General features: G+C 49.9%; 1 protein-coding gene across 3 annotated transcripts in view; it reads right to left on the minus strand.

The window, feature by feature from the left end:
• Positions 1 to 2,364: 2,364 nt before the first annotated feature.
• The window catches only part of POU2F3 (POU class 2 homeobox 3), a 79,157-nt gene continuing 61,696 nt past the window's right edge, over positions 2,365 to 19,825 (minus strand). For 2 of the 3 annotated variants that reach the window (XM_065881366.1, XM_065881365.1), the window contains 9 exons: positions 19,222 to 19,324; positions 16,883 to 16,965; positions 14,388 to 14,570; positions 13,842 to 13,983; positions 11,759 to 11,895; positions 10,118 to 10,279; positions 4,592 to 4,658; positions 3,386 to 3,521; positions 2,365 to 2,404 (listed from right to left, as the gene is read on the minus strand). In XM_065881366.1, coding sequence (XP_065737438.1) covers positions 2,365 to 2,404; positions 3,386 to 3,521; positions 4,592 to 4,658; positions 10,118 to 10,279; positions 11,759 to 11,895; positions 13,842 to 13,983; positions 14,388 to 14,570; positions 16,883 to 16,965; positions 19,222 to 19,324 — 1,053 coding nt within the window. Of the gene's footprint in view, positions 2,405 to 3,385; positions 3,522 to 4,591; positions 4,659 to 10,117; positions 10,280 to 11,758; positions 11,896 to 13,841; positions 13,984 to 14,387; positions 14,571 to 16,882; positions 16,966 to 19,221; positions 19,335 to 19,825 lie in introns of all 3 variants that reach the window. The other variant, XM_065881364.1, reaches the window with a different exon arrangement.

Below are 19,825 nucleotides of genomic sequence, written 5' to 3' on the forward strand. Positions count from 1 at the left end.
GGACAGTGCATACATACGTGTGTGTGTGTGTGTGTGTGTGTGTGTGTGTGTGTGTGTGTGCACAGATATGCACAGCTGGGCTCATGGGTGGCAGAGTAATTTCTTTACATACTTTAATTATTGCTGCAGGCTCCTCTTATCTCTTTGACACATACCAAGCCCCTTTCAACTGGATCTTTTCTTGACAAAGTAACCACTACCAACAGGCTTTCTTCCACTTCATGACATGAAATATGAGTCTTAGTATAAGCCCCATCCAAACATGAAAAGCACTTAACTTACGGTTATTTAGGTATGGATTTCTCCCTTGGATATTAGTATTTGCAACAAATGTTTAGTGCCAATTTTAGTTTCTTCCCTTCAGTCATTACATTTTTGAAGGGCTTCCCTTTCCCACCACAGGTCAATGTTTGTCTCAAAAATGGTAACGCTTTAACTTTTTATTAACCCAAGAAAAACCACAGGGATAGCTTCCTTGCCCCTCAACCCTCTCGTCAAAAGTCACAGTGCATTCCAAAGCCAAATAGATTTGACTTTTGAATTATCCCTTGTCTCAAATATCTATCACTTTCCATTGCGAATAATGAATAATTGACCTTCAGGACATCCTGAGATATGAACTATTAACCTCAGCCTTCACGTCTTAAAGTCTACAAATGACTTGACCTTAAACATTTTCCATTCTCCCACTTACAAAATGAAGAAGACAATCTCTTACCTACTCTGTCCTCAAGGCTGTTCTGTCAAAAAGGGTAGAAACTCTGAACTCTTTGGAGTCCTGTATTAATGTATATCATCTTTAGCATCAGTTCGGGAAGTCACAGACTTAATCCACCAATGTGAAACCCTTTCTCCATCCCGTTTCATTACACGCACTCACATGTCCTACACAAAAAAAGACCCAGAATAATCTAAACCTCTTCTTGCCAATAGTGGAATACTGTATATCATCACCATACAAATTTATTTAGGAACAGAGAGATTCCTTTGAATCTCATCATTTTCTTGGACATGCCGTCTCTAAAAAAAAACGTTACCACTTCTGGAACGGCTTCATGTTACATGTTTACACACTGGACCACAAAGAAGGAGACTCGAGAAAGAATGTTCCCGCAGAAATCAACAAGGATTCCCAGCCCACGTGGGAACTCTTGTGGAAGCTAGCATGGTATTTCACACTTTGGTATTGTTTTTCCTTTCTTTTTCTTTCTTTTTTGTTAAAGAAGATAAAATATTACAGAGATCTTCAAAATTCACACCTGAGTTAAATATTTTGCTGGAAAATTCCACACTAAGGAGAGAAGAACATAATGCAAAAAAAGGAAAGGGCTACATACAGGTATTTGCCAGCATAATTGTTGCGTGTGTGCTTTTGTGTTCTTCCTTCTGCACCAGGAGAAGGGATAGAGGACGAGATAAGGAGAAATACAGGAAAGGAGAGAAAGAACAAGCGTTTCCGAACTCTGGGGCAGACAGAGCAGACAGAAGAACACCTGTGGGCAGAGCAATGTAACCAGGGGGCTGAGTGCGCCTCAGCGTTCTGTAAAGAGGAGGGAATTCGGAGAACACAATCATGAATGGATGTGGTTCTGGAAAAGGGGCGGGGCTAAAGAGAAAATAGGGTGACGTGAAGACTCAGTCAGAAGGCTTTGCTGAACAGAGTAGACATCAGAGCTTTGGTGGAGACATCAGATTCAAATCTTTTCATAGATTCTAGAATCAGTTCTAAGTTCAGAGTCAAAACCTTCTCACCCCTCTGGTGGTTTGGCACCAGGCAAATGGCTGTGCCCAGAATGAGCTGGAGATGAGCTGGAGAATAACGGCAAGAGGTCCTTTTTTCCTGCGGTACGCGGGGCTCTCACTGTTGTGGCCTCTCCGGTCGCGAAGCACAGGCTCCGGACGCGCAGGCTCAGAGGCCATGGCTCACGGGCCCAGCCGCTCCGCGGCATGTGGGATCTTCCCGGACCGGGACACGAACCCGTGTCCCCTGCATCGGCAGGCGGACTCTCAACCAGTGCGCCACCAGGGAAGCCCAAGAGGTCCTTTCTGAAAGACCACTGTTGCAGTGAAGCCATCTGACATATTTGGAACGAGAGGAGAAGGGCACAGGCAAGGAAGGTAAAAATGGTCAACTCCTAGGCGGGCTGTGCATCTCAAGAGCACTAGGGAGCCAGCACACGGTTCGGTCGCAGTTTGGATCTCCAGAGGCCCTTGCTCCTGAACAAGGCAAGAGTTTGGGTTCATTGATAGTGGAGATTCTCTTCTACTGTGCTGAAAGTAATCTGTCCATACAGAGAAGGCGTGACTCCCTTCCTTCCAGTGGGGAATACAGGGCCAGGTGGCATAGGAGAAACTTTTTTGGTCTCAGTGGAGGTAGGTGGGATGGTTCCATCGGTACCAAGATCTAGAAGGAAGGAAGAAACAAGTCAGTTGGACAGCTTCCAATGAGGAGGGAAGATGGGAATGAGCAGTGAGTGTTAGCAGGTAGGTATGGGGTGGGGGGTAGTGAAAATGTTCTGGAATCAGATCGTGGTGACAATTGCACAAACTTGTGAATAAACTAAAAAGCAGTGACTTGTACACTTTAAAATGGTAAATTTTATGGAAAGTGAATTATATCTCAAGACAATTCTTTAAAATGTACATTATATGTTTTTCTCTCTCTCTCTTTTTTTTTGGTGGAGACAGCTGAGGAGCTCCAACCTTTAGGGCTGTGCAACAATTGGCCCATAAGAGGTGGCTGCCTTGCTGAACAGTCTGGGTGTGGACAAGCGGGTTCACTTCTTCCGACAAGCTCAGGTCTTCAACCCATCGCCTAACTTGCAAATCTCTGTTTTGTTCTGAATCGGGAAAGGATCTCTCGAGGCATCCGCTGAGAACGCTTCTTAGAGTAGATTCTTTCCTTCATTAATCAAAGCTTGAGAGGCTGCTTTTCCCGCTGCATCCCGGGTGGGGGCATGAGGTTACGGGGTAGCACCCTCCTGCTCTCACGGTGTCAGCCACGCTGGAGGCTCAGGCTCGGGGCAGAACACCCCAGAGCAGAGGCGCTGGCCTGGAGGGTAACTCTCCTCAGCCCAGTGAAGGACCTGGCCCTTTCTGACAGGAGGGTTTGGAAATTTCCACCCTCCCAGTGAGGAGGGAAATGTTGGCTTTGTTGACATCAGCTCCTTGCCAGGACTGCTCACTGGCTAAGGCTTCTCTTTTAAATCCCACTCCCTAGGGAGAGAGTCCAGTCTGGCGCTCCACCCTGCCCCCTCCCTGCCCCCCCATTCCCCTTGTCCAGCCCCGTGACAAGCTTTCCTTCCCAAGGTGTTGACCCAGACGCAGCTTCTCACATGTCCCTCGGCCCCGCTGAGGTATCTCTGGGCTTGCCCCTCTGCCTCACCCTGAAGAGTTAAAACTGGTGGAGGAGTTCACAGCCGTTTTGGAGTTATTTTGAGATGCAGTAGGGCTGCCGTCGTGGAGTCCTGGGCCAGGAGACGAAGGCCTGCTGTTGTTCCCAGAGGGGCAGGATGACGTTACTGAGAACAAGGAGAGGCAAAAACAAGGGGGAAACAATGAGGCTGGGTCTGGGGACGTCGTGACATTCAGACACGTATCCTCCGAGGGGGCTCACCCTGTCCCTACCCGCCACCCATCTGCCCAACTCCTACCATGTTAGCATCGACACCTGGCCCCAAAGGGGCCCTCCTCATACACGCTCTCCTCGGCCCGGGCCCTGGAGAGCGGCGTGGCTGGTTCTGCGAGTCCCAGACTAGCCGAACGCAGGAGATACAGATGCCAAAATCATCCTACTCCAGGACACGCCCTGGGCTGGGCATACACAGCCCCGGACCACGGGGCAGGATGAGCAAAAGAACCAGACGCCTTGGAAAGGAAGAGAGGAGGAAAGAAAGCAAAGTGCTCGGGGAGGAAAAGAGAAGCTGAGAGCACAGGTAAAGACGGCCAGCCTCTCTAATGTTGCCATCTCCAGAGGGTTCGTGGTCTTCCAGAAAGAACACAACCAGGAGTGAGGAGTCCTGGGCCATTCACTAAGCAGCTCTGTGGCCTGTGGCAACTTGTTTCACTTCCCTGCATCCCCTTGCATCCCCTTTTCGACCTCTGTAATATGGCAGATTTGGATTAAACTGTATTTGAGTTTCCCAAACAGCATTCCGTGGAGAAGGTGACATATATTTCACCCTCCAAGCTAAGATGCTTTGAAGGGTCGAAGGCACTGCTATTGATAATTATGTCAGGACAAGGGACTGTCATATGGTCATCCTCTCTAGCTCTTTGAAATGCTTTGGAATACTCTTTGAAAAATAGAGTTCTGTAGAAAATTGGTTTGGAAAACCCTGCCTTCCATACAGCTCATTTGTATGGAGAAACTGCGACAATTAAAACAAAAACAAACACTTGTTCAAACTTTGCCTACCCAGCATTTCCCAAACTTACTTGATCACAGAAGCCTTTTCTTCCTAGCACAGATTTTAACATCTTTTGAAATACGTTTTCGGAATGCTGACTTAGGTAGGTACCACTCAGTTCTAGTATCCCATTATTTAAAAGAATTCTGGTACTATTCAGAAACCTCGTTTTTAGAGCTCACCTGTTCCAGGCATGGTGCTGTGGACAGGAGGGACAGAGAGGGGCCCCAGAGACCCAGAGGGAGACACCTGAAAGGCAACAGAAGCTTATAAATGTCCACTTCTGCTTCCTTCTCCCACCTCTGGCACTTCTCCCAGGATGCTGGGCCCCAGACTCTGCAGAGACAGGGCTCAGCTTCCTGGATGATTTCCTAGTCCCAAACCTGCACTCTGTGCCTTGTTTCACAGGAAGGTCTCCGGACCACGCACAGCACCCAGCTCTGGCTCTGCCCTGCTCCCGCGTCTCCCTGCTGCTGACACCAGGCCCTGCCCTCCCTGCTGCGTGTCCCCTGGCAAGGTCTCTCGGGCACTGCCAGGCTGAAGCTGCCCTGCTCAAGTGCTCCGGTGATGAGAGGGGCATGTCTCCTGGACCCTGCTGTGGCTGACACTGCTGGATGGCTGCCTATTTTCCAGTCCCTTCTTCTTCCTTTTTAAAAAAAGTATTTATTTATTTTATTTATTATTTATCTATTTCGGCTGCACCGGGTCTTAGTTGCGGACTTCTTAGTTGCAGCGTGCGTGTGGGATCTAGTTCCTCGACCAGGGATCGAACCCTGGGGCCCCTGCATCGGGAGTGTGGAGTCTTATCCTCTGGAGGACCAGGGAAGTCCCTCTTCTTCTCTCTTAAAAGACCCCTGCACTCGCTCAGGGCAGCAGATCACCCAGCCCTAACCACCCTGTTTCAGGCTTCCCATCTTGATGCATGAGTAGACCATCCACTCTCCCGAGGTAACTGGACGAGATGAACTGCGGTCTCTGAAGCCTTTCATCTTGCCCTGGATACTTCACAGCATCATCAACTCTGAGTTTGGAAGGGACCTAAGATGATTTGGCTTAACCTCCCACACAGTTCAGGAATCCCCTCCCTCAGTATTACTATCCTAGCACAACCTGGAACAAGATATAATAAAAAGAATAGACATTGTGGCCCAGCAGATCTGGGGGTGAGCCCTGGCTCCACCACTGTCTGTGTGATTTGGGCAAGTTACTTAACCCCACTGAGATTTGGTTTGCTCATCCGTAAAAGAGCAGTAATACCTCCCTCATATTTTCTTTTAATTAAGATTTAATGAGATAATGTCCGTAAAGCTTCCAACTCAATGCCTGGCAAACAGCGCACGGCTGTTAGCTCCCTTCCTTCCAGCAGGAAGCTGTCAACTGTTGTGTGTTTCCAGCTAGAAATTGTTTATTTCTTCATTTGAGCTGAACCCTGCATACTTTTCCTCCCCCTTATTCTTCTCATGCTGACCTGGGACGCTCAGATCAACCCTTACAAAGGACCTTGCAAGGAAGTTCTGCTCAGGGAGCTGGGATTGGCGATCCTCCCCTCCCCAGTCTGGAACATCCCATCCCGACAGGATGCAGCATGTACTCATTTCCTAATTAATCAGCAATGGTTCTGCTGCTTTCGTTTACCTGCCCTTTTACAAGGAGCGTCCTCAGTCGGCTGGGGCCCACCAAGGGTGGAGACAGGTGTGGAGCAGCGTGGTAAGAGGTAAGAGATGTTATTGATAACCTCCCTCCCTCTTCTCCTCCGCCCCTCCCTGCTGCCACACCCCCAGACATTTGTTGTTGTTTTTAAATAAATAATTATTTAGTCACTGCGACCAGCTTCTTCTGCTTCCTTCTGGAGACGGACTATACATATGCAAGCAGACATAGATATGGTTCCTTTAATATTTTGTATATAAATGGAAGCATTCTGTGCACACTGGTCTGAATAATTTTGCCTTTTTCTTTTCCTTCCTTCTCTCTTTGTCTCATTCTTTTTTTTCCCCTTAACTGTGTATCTTAGAGATCATTTCACATCAGAAGCAGAAGGAACTATGTCTTAGTCCCACGGACAGTGTCCCAATGAGACCTGAGGAGAAGACAGGAGTAGAACATTTTCTCTCGTCTTCCTTCAGGATGCCACAAGTATTAATGTGATTGTTTATTTAACATCTTTCTCCCCCACTAGGCTGGGGAATTCATGAGGGCGGGATGATGCCTGCGTGGTTCCCTGCTGTGTCCTCAGTGTCTACTGCAGTGCCTGGAACTTTGCGGGTGTTAAGTAAATATGTGTTGAATGCATGATGAGAACCCATGACACTCCTTTACGGCACCTCCATGCCTCCCACCACTTTCCTCCACGTTGGTGTCCCAGGCTGGGGTTGAACCAAAGTGATAACTGCCTCCCATCTATTCTAAACAAAGCCCCATCTTTAAAGATTCTGACTCTCTTATGACATGGTTCAGGTTCCTTAACATGGTCTACAACGTCCTACATGATTTAGCCCCCGCCTACCACTCCAGCTTCCTCTTCCACACACTCTCTCTCACTCCTCGGGTTCCATTCCAACCTCCTTTGCTTCCTCTCCCCACCCACCCCAGCCTCAGAACCTTTGTACACAGTTTCCTCTGCAGAGAATGTTCTTCCCGACACTACCTCCACCCTTCCGTCCTGTCTCCCACCGCAACTCAGACCTTTTCCCCATTCAAGTCTACTCTTGCTTCTGCTGTCAATTTCAGCATCATTCCTCGAGAAGCCCCTGACGTCTGAACTAGGTTAGGTCCCTCAGATACCCACACATCTTATCTGGAGGCTTCATCACAAATTGCATTTGTTTAATGTCTGTTTTCCTTGCTAGACTCTCAGCAGAGATCACCAATAAGTATCCTGTGTACCACCATATCCCAGTGCCAAACAGATGGTGGGTGCTCAGTAAGTATTTAAGATAGGAATGGTGAATGAATATCACATGGTCCCCAACCTAAAACTGTCAACGGTTCTTCATATCTTTGAGAGTAATTTAGCATCCACGACCCACCATGATCTAGCTCTCATCAACCTCTCTATCTTAGTCCTAAACCCTTAGCTCCAGCCAGACCAAAAGGCTTGTGATTCCCCAAATGCATCACGTTGTTTTATAATTCCATGCCGCTCACACACTGTTCTTTGCGCCAGCTATGCTGTTCTTTTTGCTAACTCCTAATCTGTTCTCCAAACAAATCAGGGGGTTAGCCCTCCCACACCCCATTCTGATTTGGGGGTCTTTTATCTGTGTTCCCAAAGCATTCTTGCAGGGCTCTTCACATCTGTATCACCCCTCCATATACTTCATTGCATTTTTTTGCATTTTCTGGTTCCTCCTTCTCAGTTTCTTTCCTTGGTGCTCTCCCTTTGCCCATCCCTCAAGAGCTAGTGTTCCCCAGGGTTGAAACCTCAACTTTCCTCTTTGCTTCCTCTGTACAAACTCCACAGGTGAGCTCCTCCTTACCCCGGATTCCAACTACCACCTGTGTGCTTATGACTCCCAGCCCATTTCTCTACCTTAGCCTTTCCTCCTGAGCCCCAGACCCATTATTCCGAGTGCCTGGGGCATTCCCACTTGGGTGTCCCACAGGCCTCTCTGTATATCATAATGATGTAAAGAATTGAAATCATCATTTTTTCCTGCTCCTAAGCCAGCTCCTCCCCCTGTGTTTAATTGTTCCATCTACAGCACCAGCTTCTACCCAATCAGCCCAGCCTGAATGCTGAGAGTCATCCCAGAGTATTCTCTTTCCTTTATCGCTCTCCCTGCCCCACCCAGTTTTCAATTTATTAACCAAGACCTAATAATTCTACCTTCTAATTATCTCCTGAATCCCTCCCATCCCCTTCATTCTTACCAAATGGGTTTGCTTCAGCCCTTATAATGTCACTGCTGGATAACTGCAGTCACATCTAACTGGTCTCTCTGAAACCAAATGTGATGCCTCTCAAACCACCCTTTATAACTACAGTCAAAGTGATCGTTCTAAAAAGCAATCAGATCACACTAATGCCCTACTTCACGTCCTTCAGCAACTCCTCAGGGCTTCAAGTTCCTTAGCCTCGCTCATAGCCCCTTGTGTCTGGCCCTTGCTGATCTATCCAGCCTCATCTTTCAACATTCCTCCACGTGGAACCACCGGCCATTCCGTGCACGTGCTCTCTTCTCCCTCCTCCATACCACTGTTCTCATACTATCCCCCTGGGGGAATTCCACCCCTCACTTATTTGCCTCTTCACTCCTCCTTGTCTTTTTAGACTCAGCTCAGGTATTAATTATCTCCTTGGGGAAGCCTTCTCTAACCACCACCTCCCAAGGCTTTGTTAGCTGCTACTCCTAAGTTCTCCAAGAGAAATCATCGTGTTGTTTATCATTTGTTTATTTGTCTGTCTCCTCTGCTAGGCAGTGAGGTCCTCTGGGACAGGGAACAAATATTACTTCTTTGTGCATCCCCAGCACTCAGCACAAGGACCAAAACATAGTAGATGGTCTATAAATGTTTGGTGAAAGAATAAACAATAGTATAGTTTTATGAAGTCGCTATGTCCCACCCAGAACGAGGCTGAATTTCACCCATCCTTGAGTACTAAAAGACAGAGGACAACACCATTATCCCTAATTCCCTTAACCTTCAACCACCCCCATCCCTAGGGTTGAAGAAGAACCTTCCCCCTCCCCGCCCCCACAACCTCCAGGCACCATCTCTCTCCTAGATGGAGAAGACATTGCGTATCCTCCAAACTTCCCATTCTGCCTGAACTTCAACTTATTGCCAGCCCTGACTTCTCCCCTTGAACCCCAGAATCACAGATATAACTGTCTGCATGACCCTTCCTCTTGGATGCCTAGGAGGTAAGTCTAACTTAATAGGACCAGCTCTGAATACTTAGTCTTTTTTCCCCCTCAAACCTGTTCCTCCTGCAGTCTTCATCATCTCCGAAAATGGCAGCACCTTCCAACCAGCTGCTCATCCTGGCCTCATTTCTCACACTCCATATCTGAGCTAACAGCTCATCTTGTTGGCTCATGGTTGAAATACATTCAGAATCCAGCCACGTCTCCTCACCACCATGATCTCCACCCTAACCCAAGCCTCCACCACTCTCAGCCTGATGGTTGTTAATTCTCAGGCTGGTATCCTGCCTCTACACAAATTAATCTCCACATAGCAGCCCATGTCAGCTCTCCAGTGTCTCCTTTTTTCACTCAAACTAGGAGCTAAGGTCCTTTCGATGGCCTCCGAGACCACGGTGAATGGCTTCCTGTTACTTCCCCGTTACTTCTCGGACTTCACCTCCCACTTCTCACCTCCTTCCTCACCCTGCCCTGGCGACATTGGCTTCCTTGCTGTTCCTCAAACATGTCAGGTCTTCTCATTTTCTGGTTTCTCTACCTGGAACACTCTATCCCTCAGATATTTCGTTCCCTTTCAATACTTAGATCCCTGCTCAAATGTCACCCTATCAGAGAGGTCTTTTCTTACCCCTCTACTATAAAAGCATCTCCCCGTAATCACTTTCTATCTCCTTATCCTTCTTTGTATTGTATATATTTTGTATACAGCCTCTCTTTGTTTATATATTTATTCCTTGCTCCCCAACCCCCATCTTCTTTAGGACGGGGAGGACTCTTTGCCCTCCAGGCTTCATCTCCCCCAGTGCTTGGCAGGCAGCTTGGCTCCTGGCCACTCACCAGCCGGGAACTGTACATGGGTGATTTGATGGGTGTGGCCACAGGGCAGTTGATTCGCTTCTCCTTTTGGCGGCGGTTGCAGAACCAGACCCTCACCACCTCCTTCTCCATGGACAACTGCTCTGCAATCATGGAGATCTCCTCTGAGCTGGGTTTGGGGTTCTACAGAAACCAAAGGGATAGAGTAGTCAGGAGGAGAAGGGAATAGGATCAAGAATTGTGCGTGGGGAACAGATGTTCCGAAGAAGCAGGATAGAACAATAGATGGAGCAGAAGCTTTAGAATCGGACCTACGATGGAATAGTGGCTTGAGCACTTACTCTGTGGCCTTAGGAAACTTTCTGAACCTCTCTGAGCCTCAGTCTTATCTATGAAATGAGAGAAATAATGCCTCCCGTATAGGGTGATTATGAAGATTAAATGAGAAAATGTGTATAAACTGCCAAGCACAGGGCCTGACACAGGGTGGAGGCTCTTCTCCCGCTCCTTCTTCAGAAGTTCTGAAAAGAGGAGCCCACTGATGAGTTAGGTAGGGCAGGCAGAATCCCCAGAACACACACTCCCTTCTGTTCTTTCCTCAGAATCTGATACCCTTCTCTTGCGTCATTTCTTGCTGCTTACCTCAAAATACGAAATGATAAAGTTAAAACATGAGGACCCATCAAGACTATAAAGCACATCCATCACTCCTTTGTTCTGACCCCTCCCACCCCCACCCAGTCTTTGATCTTAGCTCCCTTCTCTCCTTTCTGCACCCTCCCTTACTCTTGCTGCTCTCAGAAACTTAATCAGAAGGAAAAGCCAGGTCTTGTCATCCTGCCAGCAGGATGCAGCCATCAAGTCCTGAGTCATATGTGCTGGAGAGTCTGCTGGAGAGACGGGAGTCCTGGAGGTCTGGGGCCTGCAAGGTGGAACTAGGCCACAGGCGAGCCCTTTAGGGGCCGTGTGGTGTGGATGGAAGCTCTGGAGGCTGGTATCTAAGGCATCCTGATTAGAGGCTGTTTAGACCACACCTGTTTATCCCTCTTCTCTTCCCCAGCTCCCCCGGGGCACATAACTGGTATTATTAGCGTCCACATATTGGCTCAAGAATATACTTTTGCTGCAAGTTCAAAAAGGTGTCTATGTAATATGACTATAAATATTTAAATATACATAGAAGAGAGAAACAGAAGGACGTGCATTTAGATGGCGTTTGGTGGTGGATTTTTTTCCTGCCTCCCTGCATTTTCCAAATTGTTTACAATGAGCATTTATTATATATATAATTTGAAAAATACAGAACAATGCAAAGAAAATAAAGAATTTATATACAATGCCCTGGTTTTGCTCCCTTTATCTCAACTGGATACAGAGATACACTCTCCTCTGGGATTCTATACCCCTGTCTTTAAATCTCCCGAGGGACAATGGGCACCAAACAGAGGTCAGGGCGAGAAGGGTCAGTGGGGGAGGAAGTTTCTGGAACCCAGCCTCTCATTCAAACACCGGGGCACCCGGAAAGGGAGCGTGTCTCCGTGTCCCGACCCTTTCCCAAGGCAGGTGTACGGGGGCTCAGGGGTGGCGCCGGGGGGCTTGTGTGCGTCTGCTCAACCCCCGTGCAAGTCGGCCCACCCATCGCCACCCAAAGGGCCCGCTCACATCTTGAAATCTCTTCTCCAGAGTCAGGCGGATGCTGGTCTCGATGCTGGTCCGCTTCTTCCTCTTCCTCCCGAACACTTCACTGAGGGTGGGGTAAGAGCTGGGGGTGCTCACGGAGGGGTCTGATGGAGAGGATTCTGTGGGGAGGGGAGAGCAGAGGAGGCTCAGGGAAGGGAAAGCAGCTGGTTCAGGCTCTGGCTCGATGGACTTGGGGTCCAATGACCCTTCCCGGCAGGTTCTGCAGCCCCCTCCCCGACACAGGGGAACCAGACAGACCGAGAATCCTGCTTCCCCTCGTTGCTCTGGGCAAAAGGTCCTCTATGCCTCTCACTGCCGTGCCTCCAGCGTTTGCGGTCATGGTTCGGGGACATCCAGACATCAGCGGCGCGTGTGGGTGTGAGTGGGGGCAGGCAGAGCGCCTACGAGTGGCGCCCATGAGCCTGTCTTTTACGAGTAGGCCTGGATGCGACTCCCGAGGAAAATGAGGACTGGTGTTTTGAGCTAAAGGCAGTGGCACTTGGTGACGGAATGTTGGTGCGGAAGCCACTTCCTTTTCAGTGTGAGTGTTGGGGTTGAGGCTGTATGAGGGGTCGGCGGGGATGTCCCTTAGGAAGGATTCAGGCGCAGCCAGGGAATCGCACAAGAAATGATCCGCAAGATCCCTTCCCGAAGATAAGACCTTCTGATCACCTCTTTCACTTCGGCGCTCCAGCAAAAACCGCCGAACGATCAGCCTTCCACGGGTGGGGGTGGGGCGGGGTGGGCTGGGGAGCTTCCTCACCCCCTCCCTTGTTTCCACGTGGAGCAACTTCCGAGAGGGTCACACCCTTGGCTGCCCACCCCCCGCTTTCTTCTCTCTCCATAGTAACCACTGACCCACATTAACTACAGATGAGAGCCCAGCCCTGACACTGGCTCTGCTCCTAGACCAGTGGTTCTCAACCTGGGGCGAGATTCTGTACCACCCTCACTCCCCCAGGGGACATTCGGCAGTATCTGGAGACATTTTTACACCTGTCAACAGGGGGTGGGTGCTCCTGGCATCTAGTGGGTAGAGACAAGGGATGCTGCTGAATAGCCTACAATTCATAGGACCGCCTCCGCCACAGATCAATATCTGGCCCAAGCTGTTGCTAGTGCCTTGGTTGAGAAACCCTGTCCCATGCTATGCCATGACACCAAACTCTTCCATTCATTATTGCAAACGTTTTGCCCTCGGCTTACAACCCGGACCTCCTGGCCCCCCACGCCTGACTGAATCCTCCTGCAAGCCCCACTCTTGCTGTAAGCCTTTCCCAACCAGTCTAGCTTGGAGTAACTCCCTGCCCTCTGAAAACCTACTCAAGAATTCGCCAGGTGAAGATCTTGCATTGTGCCTACTGCCTCCTCCTCCCAGCCATGAGACCCTAGAGAACCTACTTCCCTAACCCCGTGACCTAGACCTAGTCCAGACAGCATTCTGGGTAAGTGTGTTTGCTCTGCAGACCCGAGCTTCGTCTCTGGCGAGCTGTCCTACGGTCTAGGCTGGGTGTGTCTCGGGTAGGGAATAAAATGCGGCAAGTCTTCGTGGCCACAGACCTAAAGCTATGTCTTCCATGCGCTTTATCAGTAGTGAAGCTGACATTTTCATCTCTACTTGGCTGTCTCCTGTGTCTTATTTCTCAATTGGCTCCAGACTCAGGAGGAGAGGAAAGGGTGCTATGTATTGACTGCCAAAAGCCCCAACACAGAGGACTTCCCCGGTGGTCCAGTGGGTAAGACTCCACGCTCCCAGTGCACGGGGCCCGGGTTCCATCCCTGCTCGGGGAACTAGATCCCGCATGCATGCCACGACTAAGAGTCTGCGTGCTGCAAGTAAGAAGCTCGCATGCCGCAAATAAGCGTCCATGTTGCAACTAAAAAAATATATCCCGCACGCTGCAACTAAGACCCAGCACAGCCAAAAATAAATAAATAATAATTTTAAAATGTTGTTTAAAAAAAGAAAGAAAGGAAGAAAGAAAGCCCCAACACGGACCAGTCACCATCCCCTTCCCTGCAGACCTTCTAAGGCTCCATCCATCCTCGTGTCCCTGAGGCCTACCTGCATCATTCAGCCACTTCTCCAGCAGCGGCTTGAGCTTGCACATGTTCTTGAAGCTCAGATTTAGAGCTTCAAATCTGGAGATGGTAGTCTGGCTGAAGTCGTTGCCGTACAGCTTTCCCATTGCCAGACCCACGTCTCCCTGCACACGGGGATGGAGAGGGAAGAACTTTGAGAGGTAGGCCCCTTCTCTCCTTTGTCCACATCCCTCACCATCCTAGCGCCTATCCACACCCAGCGAACCTTTGCTCACCCTGGCTCCCTTCCAGTTTCTACCCTCTAAGATGGAGACTGGGTTATTTCTCTCCCTAGACTCTGAGTGCGCTGTGCCCTCGTGCCCAGCTCCTTGCCTGGCTCTCATTCCTCTCCCCTCCACCAGTGGTGTTCCTGTTTTCCCTACCAACGGCAACTGTGCCCCATTCTCAGGGGACACAGGAACACGGTGGGTTTGCCCCAAACACAATGAGCTCTTAAAACCTCCACTAGGGAACCCCAGTCTCTACTCACTCGACCCAAGTTCTTCCACCTCCTTGCCCCAAACCGAACCTGTGTGAAGCCCAGCTTAATGCGCCTCTGCTTGAAGGTCTTGGCAAACTTCTCCAGCTCCTCCAGGTCACCGGGCTCATCAGCTCCTCCAGAGCTGGGGAGATGCTTGGGGACTGGGAGATGCTGGGATGCTTCCAGATGCGGTTCTAAAGAGGATCCTGGCACCCCAGGGCACCCAACTGCCTAAGAGCAGACACACACCAAGCCAACGCACAAACAGTCAACAGATCAAACGCATTTCCTGATATTTTGTACGAATAGGCCCACTTAGAGGATGACAGACTGGATTCCTATGATTTCGATGGTGTGCAAGTGGAAACTGGAGTCTCCATGAAGGGACTGGCAAATAGCTGCAGTAGCTGGGGTAGAAACAGTAGGAGTGCGGGACAGGGAGGTGGCCTTTCCGGGTTTTAGTCTATGACTCACTATTTGAGTCTGAGCAGGTAACTTCCTCCTTTCAGTTTTCTACCATAAAAGGAGCTAGCAGACTCGTTTACAAAGATCCCTGAGACAGATCTCAGAACGGGACAAGGAAAAGGTGGTTTGCCTTGCCTGTTCTTTTCCACAAAGCAAAGTAACTGAGGTGTTCAACAGGCATTAACTGAAGACAACAGAGGGCATCTGAAATTCACCGCATTAATGGAATTTCCACAAAATTCCAAACTCTTGTGACCGCCATTTTATTTTCTAAACAATCATCTTCTTTCCGGACAGTATTTTGTTTTTTGTTTTTTTTAATCAAAGGTATTCCAGTGCTGTCTAAGTGCACTTTGGTCTCATTTGTGCTTGTCAGGAGATATTCTTTCTTTAGTTTATTTTCATAGGAGAACAGACCCTTATACCTAGAATCCATGTTGTGCCCATTTGGGGTCAGGAATAAATCCAACCCGTCCACAGAAAAGAAGCAGAAACCCATCAGGCTTGGGGTCCTAATGGGCTTGTGTCCAGGGCAGGGGCTGCTACCGATGTGGATGGCGTGGCCTAAGTCCACCCTCTTCTCACTCCTTTCCAGTTTACTCTTTTCCGAGACTGGGGTTAACTTTACTCCTTTCTTCCAAGACATTCAGGCTTCCCATTCAGACGGGCAGCCTTGTGATGACCAGAGAGAAGTTAAGGACTCTTTTCCCCCGAGGGAGGGTCTTTTAGAGCAGAATGATTTGAAACCACTAAGCTTTGATCCTGTTCCGTGGGAGAGAAGGCGGCGTGGACCAGACCCTCAGGACAAGGCCTCGGTCCTCTCTCAGCCTTCCTTTTCATGAACTCATTTGTTCTTTCACCCCACAAACATGTCTTGAGCTCTCTGCTAGACCTTCCCCCTACTCCCTTCACATCCGACCAGCGGCGTAATTGCATTGAGTCAACTTCCCCAACATCCCCTGTCAGCCCCTCCTCTCTACCCTTATTGCCACCAGCCAAAGCCAGTCCCTTTGCTGCTGCTCCAGGATGATCTTAGTAACCTTCCAAACAGTCTCTCTGCTACTGGTCTCGCCCGGCTCTCGTGTTATAAGACACGAGAGGTGATCTTGAACCCTCTCTCAGATCTCTTCCAGATCTAAGTCTGTGATGATGCGATTCGGAGACCAGTCAGGAGAAGGTCCAAGAGCTCAGGACTCTTGGTGTCCCCATTTCTATTAGCCACTAGGGGGCACCCACCCCCTTCCAGGGGCCTCCACTGGACTCTAGCCCTGTAAAGCCAGGGCCCTGAGTGATCCACGGGGATCTTAGCCCCGAGAAGGGACATTAGGGTCTCTGCAGTCATTCCCAACTGTTCCACACGTCCGTCTCTGCAGAGGCACCTCATGCAGCAGTGCAGGCATTAACTGCACCGGGTCACCCAGATAAGGGGAGGAGTGGCATCTCCAGTGTAGCTCCTGTTGCCCTCGCCAAGCCACACTCCCTGGCGTGAGGCCGCGTCTGGCCAGAGGAAGAGGTGCCTTTTTTCTCCCTGGAAAACAGGTGCTGTGTGGCACCACGGCAGCTCTGCAAAGGGCCCTCTCGCAGGCCTCCGTCCTCCTGACCCATGCTTTGTCCCCTCCAGGAAGCAGTCTAGAAGAGCAGTTCTTAAGAGAGGCCCAGAGATGAGAGGCCCTGGCTTGGTGTTCTCAGAACATCAGGTCTCTGGGCCTCTGGTCTCCCCCTTGGCGCTTGAGAGCACCTGGGCAGGGCTGGCAGTCACCTTGGCGTCGCTAGAAAGTTGGCTGATCCCAGGTTCTCAGAGGAGAGATGCCAGGGCCTGACTGGGGCGGGAGTGGAATGCCTGCACACAGAGCAGGCTAGCCCGGGAGCTGAAATCTCTGGCTTCTAATTCTGGCTCCACCAGTGATACTGGGTCCCTCATTTCCTCTGGCTGTGGCTTGAATTTGCCCCCGTGCCGACTGGGATAATCCCTCGCGATTCCCTCTTCCCAGAGGGGTAAGTGTACCGTAAAGTGGGTGGGGGAAGCCTAGGAGCTTAACTCTGTCAGGAGCTGAGACAGGAAGAACGTGGGTGTTTACCTGGGACGCCAGGCCAAGCCCCGTCTGTGGGAGGAGGAGAGAGCTTTGCTGCTGTGGAAAGGAGAGAAGATTTGACTGCAGACCTGGGTGAAAGGGGAGGAACAAAGGAGCAAACGAATCAAATCCAGGCCAGCTGAAAAGACATGCTCTACAGCTTTGGAACCATGAAAACTGTCCCCGCCCCACCGCCCCACTACCTAATCATGTCCATCCACCCTGCCTCCAGCCTTGTGGAGAGGCCCCCATGGGCACTGTCAGGATTGCCACACGCAGGTGGAGGCGAATCAGACACAGGGATACGCAGATGTAAACAGCAGTCCCCAAACCAGTCCTTCTGCCTGCCCGCCTGCCTGGAGCGGTGCAAAGGCTGAGGAGGGTCAAGGCAACCTGCTCTGGGATTTGAGAACCAGGCCTGGAGAAACCCAAGGGGGAAGGAGATGTGGGGATGACTACTAAGAATTCAAGCTGGAGCTGAGGGTTTCCGTTTTGCCTGCAGAAGCACCTGGGATGGCTACAAAGGCCTAGCCTGATGTGCAGAGATGCCGATCAAGGGAATGGTGCCATACAGCTCCAAAGGGCAGCAGCCAATCGGCAGAGGCTCTTGGCAGGACCCAGACATTGAACACTTGGGAGGAAAGGCTGAGAGAGAAGGGAAGAGCAGGGGGCAACTCTACCTGGTGGTATGGACTCTACCTGCTCATTGCACGGCCTGAGGATCGCTTTCTCCAGGAAAACTGTCCATGAAGGGCTCTGCCTGGATGGTGGTCGTGACAGTGGCCTCCCTCTAAGAAGAGCCACAGCCAGGAACTCTCACTCTCACTGTGGGAATGGGGCCATCAAATTACCGAAGCACACGATGAGGCAGGTCACCCCAAGCACTCAGCACACAGCAGAACTTTGGGCTCTCTGTCGTCCCTAAGCTGTTCTGGGTCACTGATGTGTAGATCTACTGATGCTGACCGTTTTGCTCCTCAGTCTAAAACAACCAGGGCTTAATTTTTCGTTATTAAAATACATAGGCAAAAAAGCTCTTGTAAGGAGCCCTGTACTGGGAGTCGGAAGCTTGAGTGCTAATAGTAATCTGACACTGACGTTGCCTTTTGAAATGTACAAAGCCTTCTCACATGCATTATTTCAAATAACTCTCAATAACCTTGTGAGGCAGAGTTTTACTATGATGCCAGTTTTAGGGAGGAGAAAATGGAACCTCAGAGAGGTTAGGTAAGTTTCTCAAGGAGACACAGCTAGCGGGGGACTTTTTTCTAACCAGTGAGTTTTTCTGATTCCAAATACTAAACTGTTTCTTTCCCCCTGTGTCATACACTGACCTCATTGGTTATATGCCTGGGCCAGTTTCACAACACCGCCTTTCAAAAAGAAACAGAGTGAACTGTTACCTTCCCTTTCCTATTCCAGGAGTATGATATGTACTGTTTAGCTAAGATAAATACTCACAGGTTCACATATGTTCTCGTTCATCATCATGAGAACACTCTGAGATGACTTGGTAACTAAGGATGACTATAACTTGGGCAGGTGCTAAGGACAGAAGGCAGAGTTACGTTTTCTTTGGGTTCTGGGTTTCCAAAGCCTCTCCTCGGGATTTGTACAATGGAGGGAAGCTTATACTTCATCACTTTCAGCCCTAGTTGGTGGAGATGGGAGAGGGAGAGGCAGTACAGTGCAATGCCAAGAACGTGGGTTTCCGACAGACTTTTATGGAACTTTCTAGTAGGTCACCGGTGACATAATATGACTACCTACCACACGAGGTTATTTTGAAAGATGTCAGGAAAATCACTCCGCAGAGCTCCTGGCATATCATGCTCAAGAAATGTTAGCTATTATTGTGAATATTCTAATCTGTTTGTTCTTGGCCAAGGAGAAGTTGTCTGTGAGCAACTTCCCTGCCAAAGAAAACCTGAAAACGCTCTCCACAGCCTGTGGGCGGCACTGCCGCTCTACCCAAATGGAATTCCAGCTTCCCAAGGGTGGAAGTCTGAGTCCATGTCCACAACCTGGGGAGATTTCCAAGGATCTGGGACTTATCTGGACTGTGATTCCCAAGGAGCTCCTCCTTCCTTGTTCTGCCCCAGCTCCTGCCACCCTTGCGCCTTTGGTCTCAACTGGCCATGAAATTGAGGATGATGGGAAGGGGAAGCAGAAAAGGAGACTCAACCTGGAGGGCCACACCAGGTCGCTTCCTCGGGCCCTGAGGTGGACAAGCCCTCTTAATACTAGAGGGTGAGCCAGTCAGCCACGCCCCACACTTGGGTCCCAGCAGGCAGAAGCATATCCTTAGCACACTCATCTATGTAGAAGTCCCCAGGGTTTCTCACCTTGCTGCCCAGGCTGGGTCTGAGATAGCAGGAACTGGGAGACAGACTGTAGGTGTCCGGGAACCAGCACAAGCTGCTGGAGCTGGTGGAGGGAAGCCATGTCCTGTGCAGGGAGATACAGGCATCACAGAATTTACAAGCTGCAAGTGTGGGCTCCATCTGCCCGCCACCCATCTGTCCTGTGGGTCTCCATAGGGACCTTGCCCTATGCCTCTGTATCCCTGTGTCTGACACATAGCAGCTACCCCATTAATGATGGTGTTGTTACACCTCCTGCACTCAGCCAAGCTGTGCCTCGCTTAAACCTTGCCTTGTTATTTAACTTTTTTGTGTATCAGAAAGGTCTCCCAGCTACAGGTAATGCCCCAAAGGCACAGACTGTGGGTATTATCCATCTCTCAGAGGCTTATCCTAGAAATGACACGCAATCCCAATTTTCTAATTTTTTTTTTTTTTTTTGTGGTACGCGGGCCTCTCACTGCTGTGGCCTCTCCCGTTGCGGAGCCCAGGCTCCGGACGCGCAGGCTCAGCGGCCATAGCTCACGGGCCCAGCCGCTCTGCGGCATGTGGGATTCTCCTGGACCGGGGCACGAACCCGTGTCCC

Source organism: Phocoena phocoena, chromosome 8 (genome assembly GCF_963924675.1).
Source record: "Phocoena phocoena chromosome 8, mPhoPho1.1, whole genome shotgun sequence".
In the NCBI taxonomy this organism is placed as follows: domain Eukaryota; kingdom Metazoa; phylum Chordata; class Mammalia; order Artiodactyla; family Phocoenidae; genus Phocoena; species Phocoena phocoena.